At 35.7% G+C, this 15,350-nt stretch overlaps 1 protein-coding gene across 3 annotated transcripts in view; it reads left to right on the top strand.

The window, feature by feature from the left end:
* The window catches only part of syt7b (synaptotagmin VIIb), a 136,765-nt gene that overhangs the window by 63,671 nt on the left and 57,744 nt on the right, over positions 1–15,350 (top strand). For all 3 annotated transcript variants that reach the window (XR_013820552.1, XM_079866502.1, XM_079866503.1), the window contains exons 3-4: positions 1,121–1,212; positions 9,274–9,408. Coding sequence is in view for 2 of the 3 variants with exons in the window: in XM_079866502.1 (XP_079722628.1) it covers positions 1,121–1,212; positions 9,274–9,408 (227 nt within the window). In the remaining variant the exon portion in view is untranslated. The remainder of the gene's footprint in view (positions 1–1,120; positions 1,213–9,273; positions 9,409–15,350) is intronic.

Here is a 15,350-nt window from a genome sequence, read left to right as displayed (position 1 = left end):
TCAGAGGACTTTGTAATGAATACTCCACCTGCAGAATCACTTTGAGATGGATTGGCCAATCAAGAGATGGTGGGGAGGAGTGCATCTTTGACAGACAGGAAATGATGTAATTAGCCTTTATGTAATTGCTTGAATCGATCAGTAGAGTTGTCTCAGTTGTCTGCCAATAGCACAACTGTTTGCATATGGTGTATTTTTGATGCATATGAGTGTTTTTTCAAGCTAAACTGTAGTCCTTTGGCTTGAATGTCCATTGAAAGGAAGCTTTTCAGTTTTAGAGCGTGTAGGGCATGCAAGTATATGCATGTGTGTTTGTGTGTTTACCAGGGTCAGAAATTAACTTGTTAAGTGGAATTGATTCCCAGTGGAGAATCAAAATCTATTTTTGTATCAACAAAATCTTTACACAACATTGGCATATGTATTTACTGCAATTGTTGATTTTAATATTGTAATAATGGTTATCAATGTTAATTCATGGAATATAAGCACTTTTGTGTTTTGGGAAACTCATTGTGCAGTTTTTTCCCTCTTATCTTGAATTTGGGTGGCACTTTTGTACATTTTATTGGCATTTTTGCCCCAAGTGCATGCTCATTTCCCACTCTTGTGTTTACACTCTCTTTGGCCACTTTTGCTTGTTTGTATTTGAGTCTCTGAGTCTGTATTTAACAACTTTACCTAGATAGCATTCCTAGGCATCACAGTCATGTTCAAGAAAATGTCAACTTTTGCAACAAACTCAGATGTAGACATTCGTTTGTGCTTTTGCTGATCCAATTCACTGTTTGCAGACTGACCGGCTCTTTCGACATCTTGAAAGCACATCTTATGCCTTCCGATCTATCAAAACAGCTTCTCTAATGTGTAAACACCCCGAGGGTCTCAGACTTGTCATTAATATCTGCGTAAAAATCCTCTATTTGGCTGTTGTTGGTGCGCATTAGCTCTATCAATGCATCTATCATACTTTACTGGTTAATTAAACCATGTAACTTGCAGCAATTGCACAGAATTTGCTGAAATATGCCACCTGACCAGATGATATCAGGCAATAATCTATTTCCCATCCATTTTTTGTTTTTCTCTTACATTTCTGTCTCTTTCTTTCTCTCTGAAGGGGATGAGGAATAAGCCGGGGGTGGAGACAGCAGGGACCCCAGACTCGGTGTCTGTGTCGGGGAGAGGCCGAGGAGAAAATAAAGCCATCAAGTAGGTGCCTCCTGCTGAGATTAACTATTGAAGTTAATGTCTTGGTAATGAGTGGAAAACATTACTTTGAATGCTGAGTTGTATGTGCTGGACTCAGAATGGAACTAAAGGGTCTGTGTTCAGAATGGAATACTGCATACTGCAAAACAATTCTGTAATTTCATGCCAAGGTATTGAAAAAAGAAAAATCCAGGTCGTGACAACCGCATTTACAAAATTTCGATCCCGTTTGTATTGAACTGAACTAGTTGTTAATGGCATATACACTCACCTAAAGGATTATTAGGAACACCATACTAATAGTGTGTTTGACCCCCTTTCGCCTTCAGAACTGCCTTAATTCTACGTGGCATTGATTCAACAAGGTGCTGAAAGCATTCTTTAGAAATGTTGGCCCATATTGATAGGATAGCATCTTGCAGTTGATGGAGATTTGTGGGATGCACATCCAGGGCACGAAGCTCCCGTTCCACCACATCCCAAAGATGCTCTATTGGGTTGAGATCTGGTGACTGTGGGGGCCATTTTAGTACAGTGAACTCATTGTCATGTTCAAGAAACCAATTTGAAATGATTCGAGCTTTGTGACATGGTGCATTATCCTGCTGGAAGTAGCCGTCAGAGGATGGGTACATGGTGGTCATAAAGGGATGGACATGGTCAGAAACAATGCTCAGGTAGGCCGTGGCATTTAAACGATGCCCAATTGGCACTAAGGGGCCTAAAGTGTGCCAAGAAAACATCCCCCACACCATTACACCACCACCACCAGCCTGCACAGTGGTAACAAGGCATGATGGATCCATGTTCTCATTCTGTTTACACCAAATTCTGACTCTACCATCTGAATGTCTCAACAGAAATCGAGACTCATCAGACCAGGCAACATTTTTCCAGTCTTCAACTGTCCAATTTTGGTGAGCTCGTGCAAATTGTAGCCTCTTTTTCCTATTTGTTGTGGAGATGAGTGGTACCCGGTGGGGTCTTCTGCTGTTGTAGCCCATCCGCCTCAAGGTTGTGCATGTTGTGGCTTCACAAATGCTTTGCTGCATACCTCGGTTGTAACGAGTGGTTATTTCAGTCAAAGTTGCTCTTCTATCAGCTTGAATCAGTCGGCCCATTCTCCTCTGACCTCTAGCATCAACAAGGCATTTTCGCCCACAGGACTGACGCATACTGGATGTTTTTCCCTTTTTACACCATTCTTTGTAAACTCTAGAAATGGTTATTTGTGAAAATCCCAGTAACTGAGCAGATTGTGAAATACTCAGACAGCCCGTCTGGCACCAACAACCATGCCACGCTCAAAATTGCTTAAATCACCTTTCTTTCCCATTCTGACATTCAGTTTGGAGTTCAGGAGATTGTCTTGACCAGGACCACACCCCTAAATGCATTGAAGCAACTGCCATGTGATTGGTTGATTAGATAATTGCATTAATGAGAAATTGAACAGGTGTTCCTAATAATCCTTTAGGTGAGTGTACATTCTGTCATGAAACTATAGATGGCACTGGCTGATAGGTCCTTAACTCATCTTAACTAATCTGCTTGCAATCACATCATTCTCTATAGGGCACAGCTGATTGGCTCCTGCTGTATCAGTAGCCAATGAGCTCGCTGCTCAACCTTCAAATACTGGTTAGCATTTGTTGTAGCAGTGCAGTGTGCTTTCAGAAACTTTGGTCATATCCATTACCATGCCAAACACTCCGAGAGTTGTCATGACAGAAATCTAAATATGCATCAGGGATGTCTCTTCTGTATGTGTGTAGTGCTAGAAAATCACAGGGATGAGCCATGACTCATTCATGTTGCCAGGTCTTGCTAGAAAAGAAAAACAAACAGCACAAAAGAACAAGCTCATAATAAACCAAGATAAATCCAAATGCTTCATATTGAAAATAAGACCAATATTGTGACTCGCATCTGCCCTCTTTAATAACTCTATTTACTTGATCGTTTTATGAGCCAACCCCAAACAACAAGCCTGAAAATGCTTATGATAAGTGGACATGGCAACACTTCATTACAGAACATAATGACTCTTTGGTTACTGTAATATTGCTTTGGTCAAGAATAGCGGATACCAAACATGCATGACACTAATGTGACATTGCTAACTGTGTAAATGATATACATACTCTACATTTTTAGACATATTTCTTAACCCATGCTCATTTGTAATTTATTCAGGAGTGTTAATTTATATTTCTAGTTTCAGAAGTGTTACATTCGATTCTCACACCAGCTGTGGTATTTGTCGTGGTCAATACTTTGGATAACACTGGCTTGCTGTTTGCAAACATCAGAAACCGAATATGTTCTCTTGTTCTTGCTAATGCCATTCAGCCATAATAAATTCATATTTACCATATGCCATGTCATTGTGCATACTTACATTTCACACACTGTGCACAGCGATCACAAAACGCCTCAATATGGCAATGAATTTGACTTGACCTTACATTTTCAAAGTGACGAATGAAGCAAAATTTTATTTTCTCTTTTAAAAATTTTTTTTTTCTAGACTCATATGATTTCAACTAAAAAAAACTATGCAAAATGCAAATCTCTGAATTAATCATGTAATGTTGTGAGATTAGATAACAACAAAGTAGCATACTACCATTTGAAACATTTATTGTTGAGTATTTTAAATTGTTTCACATATTTTGTAAAACAGCAGTAAGAATACAGTGTATGAATTGCTTACTACCACTTCTATAGGGTTGTGCAGTAAGCTGGTACAGTACAAGTACTGCAGATTTAAAGTGGTTCATGTATTTCGGCTTATGGTGTTAATTAGCTAATGTCATTTAATAGTTTAGTCATTGGTGTAGAAAATTAGCTCAAAACGAAAATATGAATAATTTATTATAACTTGTTATAAATAATTATAAATATTTGGATCAGTTAATAGAATTAACGTGATGTAGTTGAATTAATATTACAATCAATTGGTGGCCACAGAAAAATGACTCTTTCTTAACATGTAGCTGTGATTGCATCATTAAAGGGACGTTGATTTACAAGCAGTGACCAGAACCAAAACTCACATGAATGTGCCCAAAAGTTGTATTTAACTAAATCACGAACATATAACTAATCTAAACAAACATGCACACAATCACGCATACATGGGTAAAATGGAAAGTGAATGAAACTGGAAACAGAAACAGGGGAATGAAGCTGTGGAAAAGAGTCATTTAATCATCTGAACAGAGCCATCAGTTTTTTATTTCAAAGCACCTTGTTAACAAGGGGTCTACCGCTTATACTAAACCTCTGTTTAGTAAGTTAAATGCATGATACTTGCAATGCCTTTGCCATTGAACTAGCATCCAAATGCAGGAGAAAATCTTGATGGTGTTGTTGAAGTTGCAATTGATATTTTCCACACTGAATGAAGAAATGATGACGATCTTGCAATGTTAGCCTGACTCAGTCATTATCAATGAAGTTACAATAGTTGTAATTTGAGGCCTGTCTGGATGTCAGTCTTTCCACACGAACAGCAACCAGAAGAAGGAAGATCAAAAAGCTGAATGGAGAGGGTGCCCTTCAACTTCCACAGAGGTCACACCTCAGGGGCTCAGGGAGCCAGTGGTAACTTAAACTTTCTGAGGTAAAGCTTACGACCCTTTGTCTTTGAGCATGGGGTTTTGCATATTTTACTAGAATGAGTGTTGATGGAGAAACCTTTAAAGATTCATTCGGATAATTAAAATGGAAATTCATAGATGCCAAACATGGTGTAGGTGAGGTTACATTAAGTGGTTCTATCATAAAGCATGCATAAAACGGTATACAATACAAAAACACTATAAAAGACAGTCATAATCATGCACACAATGTCCTGGAGATATGCATGTTCATTCATAGAAGATTTGCATATGCATTAATGGAAAGAAATCCTTTTTTTGGGCCTTATGTGTCTTTCCTATGGGGAAACTCTCCCCAATAGTGGTCGCCCAATATATATCGCCAAGGCCCATAAAAATACTGTAATAGGACTGCAGAATCACAAAGTTGCCATTTTAAAGTATAAGCATGTTTATTTTAAAGATTTATTTTTGAAATTTATTGTCATAATTATTTCGCATTTATAAAATACTAATTAAAATAAATATAAATTGTATATATATTAGGGCTGTCAAACGATTAATCGCGATTAATCACATCCAAAATAAAAGTTTGTTTTTACATAATATATGTGTGTGTACGGTGTATAATTATTTTCTATATATAAATACACACACATGCATATATATTTAAGAAAAATGTGTTATTTATATATAAAATATTTATATATAATATAAATTATATATAATATAAATATATATACACAGTATATACATGCAAATATTTCTTAAATATATACATGCATGTGTGTGTATTTATATATAGAAAATAATTATACACCGTACACACACATATATTATGTAAAAACAAACTTTTATTTTGGATGCGATTAATCGTTTGACAGCCCTAATATATTTATATTATATCGGCCATCGGTCACCTTGCTCTCTAAGTTATTGGCATCGGCCATCAAAAAAACAATATTGGTCGACCACTACTCCCCACATTCCTGTGAGGGCGTCGTAAAACATTTTCTGCTATGGTGACCAGAGGCCTGGTTCTGCCTGGGTGTTAGTTGCTGTTCTGGGATAGTTCACAGAACTCTAACACATAGTTTGCTTGTTGGGAGAGAGGGTTTGCTGAATTATTCATTAAATATAATGAATAATTGTGTGTCTGATTGGTCCAGACACTACATTGGTTTAGTAAATTCCCATTACCTGATACGCAGAGCCGGACAGTAACGGAGTACATTTACTTGAGTACAGTACTTAAGTACAATTTTGAGGGATCTGTACTTTACTTGAGTATCATTTTTGGGGAGTACTCATGACTTTACTCAAGTACATTTGAGAGGCAAATATTGTACTCTTTACTCCACTACATTTCTATCCATAACCGTGAGTAGGCTACCCGTTACTTCTTCTTCTAAAAAAAAAAAAAAGAAAAAAAAAAAAAAGGAAAAAAGAAAAATCTCGGAAACCTCAATTTGTTGTTTCCCTCTCAAATGTGATTGGATTGTGCAGGCGCCACTGATTGGGACAGCCTATCAGCAATCACCTTCAGCTTTCCGCCAAAGTCAACTCCATGGTCAGATTTAGATAAGAGACGAAACCATGGACTAAACAATGGATGAAGACGCAGCAGGTCCATCCCGGGAGCGATATTTTTTTTTTCCAAGATGGTAGGGGAAGACTGATGAATATTCATTAGGGAAGTCATCCCTGATTGGTCTTAACCCCAGTGCCGGGTAGGTTTAGGGGCGGGGTTAGGGAGGTCATAAGACCCCCAGTGACGGGTAAGTTTAGGGGTGGGGTTAGGGGTAGGTCATCAGACCAATCAGGGATGACTTCCCTAATGAATATTCATGAGTCTTCCCCTACCATCCTGGGAAAAAAAATATCACATCCTGGGAATGTGCCAACCCGTGCCCCACCTCGCCAGACTATTTCAATTTTCTGAACAAGTTAATGATAGTTTTCGCTTCAAGTGTTTGCTGTGTTTACCAATGTAAGCACTGTGGCAGTAGTAATGCAATATTTAGAAAATGTACTCTTGATACTCAAGTACTTTTAAAAACAAGTACTTTAGTACTTTTACTTAAGTAGACATCTGACTGTAGTACTTTTACTTGTACTTGAGTAAAATTTAGCAAGGGGTATCTGTACTTTTACTCAAGTAATGTAGCTGTGTACTCTGTCCGCCTCTGCTGATACGCAAATCCATCCTGCCTATTCAGTGGTCTACCTACCATCTGTTCTTAAATATTAGTATAAGGCCAAGCCTAAACCTTATTTCATTCTGAACACAGCCATTGATACTGAGCAAACCACAGGAATAACCTCAAAGCACTTTAAAAAAAATAGTAAGTGTGTGTGAAATGATGGCTTTCACACACTTGACGATGTTTATCAGGTCAGCAGTATGAAGCTGGTCCACTTGGAGCACTTGCTCTGGTAACAACTGCAGCCTGAATATTAATCAGGCAGTGCTCTAATTAGACACCAATGCATCTCACAGCAGATGGATACTGTTTTTATATCAGTACAAGAGGCCAGACTGCTAATCACCTGTGACCGCACAAGGGCACGGAGAGACAATCCGCTGCACATTTCATTGTGTTCTTCAGACTGCGAATGAGACGTTACTTTTCTTTTCTTAAAGTAGGATTGGAACCCACAACAACAGTGTGGAACGTTTGCATGCATCATACAGTACTTAAGTGTGTAAGTCTTAAAATAAAACCAAAAATTTAATTTAATAATAACTTTTAATAAAAAAATTAAGACCATTCAGGCATTTTGCATTATTTGCATTATATATAAAACTTTGTTCTCAAAATTATTTTTTTAAGTGGCACTTAAACACCATTTTATTTTATATTAAAATATTTTATTGTTTATTTCTCCAAGTAGGACCGTTATAGCAGCTTACAGCACCAGAAATGAGCCAATCAGTGAAAGGAAATATGATGCAATATAGATTTGCTAATTTGCAGCATTAAAAGATCTGAAAAGTAAGATTTAAATAATATATTATGTGAAAATTACTAAATAATTTAGTGCTTGACATTCATGTGTTGTCTATATGTATGTTTGCATGTGTCTCTCTGTGTGTGTGCCCTGGTAAACCCTACATTATGGGGACAAGATGTCCCCACAAAGATTGCAATATCCAAAATCCTTGTCCTTGTGGGGACATTTTTGGTCCCTGTGTGGAAAACAGCTTATAAATCATAAGTGATGTTTTTTTTGGAAAATGTAAAAATGCAGAAAGTTTTCTGTGATGGATAGGCTTAGTAGGGTATAGAATATACAATTTGTACAGTATAAAAATCATTATGTGTATGTGTATATAAACCCTACGTTGTGGGGACAAAATCTCCCCACAAGAATGGTAATACTAGAAATCTTTGAAAAACAGCTTATAAATCACACTAAATGTTGTTTTTTGAAAATGTAAAAATGAGTTTTCTGTGAGAGTTGGATAGGGGATAGAATATACAGCTTGTACAGTATAAAAATCATTCTATGGAAAGTGAAAACGTTGGACCACCTCCAAAATGTTCAGAGTTCTATTATCATATTAAATGCCTGCATCAACCCAAATTAAATATTAAATGGTAGATTCATTTATAAGGCTCAGAGTTTTAATAGAGACCGATCCGACATTGTCAGAACAGATGAAACCACTAAACATCACAGCTCACCGACTGGCAGTGTCACAGGCCAGTCCGTTTGAAAATATACTCCATTTCTTAACTTCTTTCTGATGTGGATATCCTGGACCTGGAATTCAGAAAATTATGCTTTTTTATGCATGATACATTTCATTTGTTTTGAATGATCTTATCTTGTGGTTTGCAGCCATCCAAGTAAAAATCTGAAATGAGATGAAGTACCTTTCATTTGTAAAGTATTTACTGGTTTACGTTTTGCTTAACTTACATAAAACAACTATATACTGATATATGTCATTACTGTATGATTTCGATCATGCCGCCCCCTGCTAATTAGATGCCTTACCTCTGATGTGATTTTTTCTGTCTTGGTTCTGTTGTTCTTATAGTGACTAGAAGTTTGTTGCTACAGTAGGTTATAAAAGACTATCATCTGTGAGTCAGAGCGAATGTAATGACAGCACAGAATACATATGACTTTGTGCATGATATCCATCTCAAAACCCCTTTAATCTCACCCTCAGAGCTATTTTTACATCATCTCTTCAGTTCAGAATTCTTTTACTTTTTCAAGACTTTATGCCACTTAAAAACACAGGAGCTCTGGAACGATGTTAGACAAGAGAAACCTTTCCTAAAAAGTCTCTCTGTGACTGAATCTTTCCACTCTGCCAGTTACTGTAGTTTTACACCAGTGTTTTCTCTCTCTCTCCGGGCTGTCTGTCTATCTGAACTCTGTTTTTCCACTCAGTTTGACTCATTGTGGCTCTTTCTCCTGTCTTTCTCTTTGGCTGCAGTGATCTAGACAGGGACTTTTGGAATAACAACGACAGCAGTTCTGTGCAGCAGCGCTGGAGCTCCTATCCACCCAAGGAGTTCATCCTCAACATGTCCCCCTACACCCCTTATGGAGACCCTCGCCTCACGCCCAAGTGAGTCTTGGTAACGGCTGGTAAGGGACCCCTTCTCTCTGTGCAGGGCTGTACTGAAAGGGGAAGTCCATTCAATCCTCTATTGTCTTCCATTTCAGCGATCCTCTTTAGCTTACAGGGACTTATCTGTGTCTCATGAAATCAAATGTCACAAAACAATGTCCGTGGTCATATTTCACCCCAAAATCCCCCCAAAAAAAAAGAAAAAAAAAGGAAAATAATGTTTGCATGAAGAAAATGACAAAATGTTTTTATGACTATTCAAACGTTTTGCATTATTTTTATGATACTTTTAAAATTCTTGTTACTATAATACAAAAATACTAATATTAATATATACATTTTATTATTAATATAGCATGCAATATAAAAATGCTATATATACATACATACACATATACATATATCATCTAATCATTTTTTTTGTGTGTGTTTTGCAAGCCATAATAGTAATGTGACGTTTTTATCTTTATAAAATCAATGCAACAAGTAATGATTTGTAATTGATTTGGCTTTTTTAGCATTATTTTCTTGACAATTAAGCTCATTTAAATCCTCAAATTGTCATTACTGTAATGAAAAAAATTAATAAATAATATATATATATATATATATATATATATATGTGTATATATAATACATCATAAATATTACTATTTTGTATATATATATATATATATATATATGATAATATATACACACAATGATAATATTTATAATATAATATTATATATATATACATATATATACTATAGGAATAATAACATTTGTATGGAAAATGTAATTCATTGTGAATGTCCTAATGGTACTATAAAAGGCGTTATTTTTTTAAGACAGAAAAAGTTGATGACTTGCTTTAAACATCTTACTACTTTAAGGTCAATTTGCATGACCCACAAAGCACACCAAAAGGCAAGCCATATTTCCCACTGACCCCATCTGTAAGAGCTATGTCTAGGGCAGTCCTTGTCATTTTCTATGGCTTTTTATCATTCAGCGTACAACACAATCCAGACTGAAACGAGATGAAATGTCCAATCTTTAGGTCAACCCATCACTCTCAGCGAAACGTGGGTTGAGTTCCACAGAGGGTAGTGGGGTTCGCTTCAGTCTGCCGTTTCCTTGTAAATTAATTGCTTAATTGAAGTCATTATCTTGGAGGGAAAGTAGTCTTTCTGGATTAATTCCCAGGATAAATCAGAATCTAATTGATAGGAGACAGATACAGACTGCAGGTCCCTGCACTTCTCATCCACATGGTGATAATTACAGTCTACATTCCCTCCCACAAACACACACTCATAACATCAGTGTGTGTTCAATATATGATCAGTAAGATGTCTATTCGGTCATCCACTGAATAATTATTATTGATTTTTTTCCTGGCCCCTCTTTTCCATATAATGAAAATTGGTGGTGGTACCATAAAATCAGTCTATGACTACTATGTGCTATAAATGGCATGTGCGTAAAAGTCACAAAAGTTGTTTATCCATATGTGGATAAAAAAACTGCAGGCAATTTTTTTAACGTTTTCTGCACTGATTTTGGTGAACTTTGTGATAGATATACATTCCCATTCTGTGAATTTTTCTGCAGGCACAGATTCCACGTGGGATTTTCGCACTTCCGCCGCTCTCAAATTTCATTCGCAAATTTCATTTCGGATCCCGTGACGGATCTTGATGTGGCAAGTTTGAAAAACACATCTGCAAATGAAGTTTGAGAGCTGCGATGGGAAGATTAACGATTTATATTTTGGTCTGTTCCTCACACAACGCTATCATGTGACTTCAGAAGGCTTTAAATATAGCACATGAGTCACTGTATGCATTACTGTACAATAAATAGAGTCTTTAAACCAAATAAGAGTTAATGAGAACAAAATAGTATTTTTTTGAGGTGAACTGTTCCATTAAAGGACTGATGGATTGCTAAAACACTTCTCAACCCCCTGTTCTCTACAGCCCTGCCAGCAGCACCAATGTTTCTAAATGCTAACATTTCACCTCCAGCCCATGGATGGTCTCCATGGAGACGGACAACCCTCAAAACCTCTGACCTTTGACCTGAGAGGTCTAGATGCATTCAAGAATCTAGTCCTGATTGAAGTTGAGGGTTGACCGTTAGCTCTTCTGCTGTGTTGCTGTGTTTTTTGTGCCTTTATGGTAGTTGTTGTGTTTCGTCTCTCCAGTCACCTGTAACTTCCCCTTTGTAGTTTGAGTCTCAGTATGTACCTGTGTGACACAGTTTCAGGAGTTTACAACAAAACATCTTCACATTTGAGATCTGCTTCTGATGGCTTCTTTAATTTCAGTTTTTAGCAGTTTTTCATTATTCTTTTCATAGTTGCTGTTTAAGAGAATTTATTTTACAGGACATCTTACTTATTATAGTCATCTTATATTTACTTAATGTTAACCATATAAAATAAATTAGTAGAAGCATTTCCGTGTCTATTATTATGCTCTTTTGTACTTAAAGGTGCATTCACACTGACAGCGAATAAATCGATAAAAGTCCCCCAGTTGCTGTACTGTAGGGTAGCTAGTTATTTACAACTGTAAATAGTCAGTATATCATTATATAAATATATATTTATATATATCATTATTAATATATACATATATTACAAGGTTGCTAATTTGTTAATTTAACAAATGAAATAAAAAATAAAGAAATAATAATAATAATAATAATAATAATAATAAAAAAATAATATATATATATATATATATATATATATATATATATATATATATATTATTATTATTTATTTTTATTATTTTTTTAGTAATTTTGTACGTAAACTTTTTTAATTTCCTACATTTCTAATTTTCGTGTTTTTAAAGTTTTTTTTTCATCTAGTATTTATATTTTATTTTATTTAATCTTTAATTTAATTAATGAAAATGATTTCATGGTTTCAGTAAACAATAACTGGTGGAAACTTGGCAGTTTGCAGATCCCCTTACAGAGAGCAGTGAACACCATTTCTCATCGTTTCCACCATTTCTGTGAATTATTTTTATTTTAATCTCTTTGATGCTGACCAGTCACTGCAAATCGCTGCCAGTGTGAACACCTTTAATAAGGAGATCTTTGAAGACTATAGAATAAAAAGTGACAAGATTAAGAGGCATTACTTACAGCAGTCAGCAACCTTGTCATCTGCTTTAACAAATGTCAAGGCCCTTCTGTTCCTGTCCACCCCCTGAGGTTGATGCACAAATGTTGCGTTATGGGTCATCTGTGTCTTAAGTGGCTGTCGTCGATCTGTTGCCGTCTATGCTAGTCACGACACCTGTGTTTGAAGTGTTAACCTTTAGTCTGTCTCTGTCGTCGTTGTGTAATCAGTTCTTCTGTCACTGTACTGTCCAGATTTAGTGAACGTCAGTCCATGTCTCACTTGAAGGGAAAGCAAGAATGATTAATACATGATGGGAAACCCAATATGATCTGTTGGCGTTATACAGTGCGTACTGATAGAAATGAATGATGTCAAAATATGTATGTGATCAAATGTAGTATTTTCCCAGGTAACACTTTCCTTGAAGGGGTGTGCATAAGACTGACATGACGCCTTCATAATCATGACATGACACATGTCATATGAAGGAGGTTTTATGCATGTTTATGACAACTGTCATTAAGTGTCATTCGCTCAATTATGACATTTTTTATGCAAATGTGACATTGTTTGAGATGTCTTTTTCATGACAACTTGACATAATCCAATACATCATAACCTGTCATAAATGTGTCATAAACATGACATAGCAGATTAATTATCAAACTTAAGAAACTACTTAGCTTTATGAGTTAACATTACATTAAACTGTCATGTGGTTGGTTTTGACATTGGCTGTCATGAGGCTATTATAACTGTGTCATGAATATATTTCTGACCACTTTTTCCCCCCAGTATTCCTGTATTAGTTATAAAATAATTTGACAGTATTAACACTTAATGACATTTTAAGGATAACAATTAAATTCGTATAACTGTAGTTGAGGTCAACAAAAATATTCATGACACTGTTATAAAATAATTTGACAGAGTATTAACACTTAATGACATTTTAACCCATAAAGCCAAGTAGTTTCTTAAGTTTGATGATTGATCTGCTATGTCATGTTTATGACATATTTATGACAGGTTATGTTGTATTGGTAATGTCAAGTTGCCATGAAAAAGACACTGACTGGTTATGACGTATTGGTTTATGTCAAGTTGTCATGACAAATACACTGACAGGTTGTGATGTATTGGTTTATGTCAAGTTGGCATAACAAAGATATCTCAAGCAATGTCATATTTGCTTTAAAAATGTCATAACTGAGTGAATGACACTTAATGACAGTTGTCATAAACATGCATAAAACCTCCTTCATATTTTTAATATGATTATGAAGCTGTCATGTCATGATTATGAAGGTGTCATGTCAGTATTATGCACACCCCTTCAAGTAAAGTGTTACCTTTTCCCAATTATACATACACTACCTTTCAAACGTTTGGGGTAGGAAAGATTTTTAAATATTTTTTTGAAAAAAGTCTCTTCTGCTCACCAAGGCTGCGTTTATTTGAACAAGTAAAAACAGAAAAAAATGTGTAATAGAGTTTCAATTTAAAATAATAATTTTCTATTTTTTATACATTTAAAAATGTAATTTATTCCTGTGATGCAAAGCTGAATTTTCAGCATATTAGTATGATTTCTGAAGGATCATGTGACTGAAGACTGAAGTAATAGTCTTCAGTCACATGATCCTTCAGAAATCATACTAATATGCTGGTTTGCTGCTCAAGAAACATTTCTTATTATTATCAGTGTTGAAAACAGTTGTGCTGCTCCATATGCTTCATAAACTGTGAGACATTTTTCCAGGACTCCTTGATGAATAGACAGCTCAAAAGAACCACATTTATTTGAAATAGAAATCTATTTTAAATGTTTTTTACTGTCACTTTTGATCAATTAAACGCATCCTTGTTGAATCTTATTGACTCCGAACTTTTGAAGAATAGTGTGCAAGTGATTTGAATATCATGTAGAAGTGGGGCTGCACGATTTGGTAACAGAATAATTGTATTGCAATTATTTTGACAAGTACTGTGATTTGAAAGCCAAAAGAAAAGGGTATAAAATGTCATGAAACAGCAGCTCTCATGTTAAACAGCACGTGCAAAAACTGCAAACCAGCGCACAAAGGATTTTGTCTGTAAATTAAGCTGTGTATTGAACACGCTCTGCTGATGATAGAATGAATTACTTTTCACGCTGAACTTCTCTTCTTCTCTCGTTCACTTGACCCAAAAGTGCAGTGAATGAAATCCAGCTCAGCTTTCTTAGAATTCACACAGCTTTATGCTGGAAAAACATCTTAAACCAGCCTAAGCCGGTTAGTCAGGTCTGTTACAAGGTTTTAAAATGGTTTTGCTTTTCAGAAATGTCAGGCTGGCAGACCAGCTGGCCGCCCGGCTTAGCTCTGCATTATTTTAGTGTTATTTATCCACTATTATAGTATTTATTCATATTTTGAATTAGATTTTGTTTTATTTCATATTAGTTTTAAGTTTTAGTCATTTTGTTATGTGATTTGTCATTTTTATCCATCCTATTTCACTTTATTTTTATTTCAGTTTTAGTCTTTAACTTTAACGAGAATTATATATATGAAAAAATTTTTGATAATGAAAAAAAAAGATTGTATATGAAAAGAAAATATGTACTTAACAATAACACTGGCTTATCTACAGTGTGCTGGGAGACTAGCTTAAACCAGATAAGACCAGCAAACTTAGTGTCACGAACTGCACTGAGACAAGAAGGTTGAGGATGCAAACGCAGTGTTTATTGGACAGGGTAATCCAAAGACGTAATCCAAATCCAGGCAAGGGTCATACACAAACAAGCAAACCAAACAATAACAGAAAA

This window comes from Squalius cephalus (genome assembly GCF_949319135.1).
Source record: "Squalius cephalus genome assembly, chromosome: 3".
Lineage (NCBI taxonomy): Eukaryota > Metazoa > Chordata > Actinopteri > Cypriniformes > Leuciscidae > Squalius > Squalius cephalus.
This window is presented reverse-complemented; position numbering and strand designations above follow the sequence as displayed.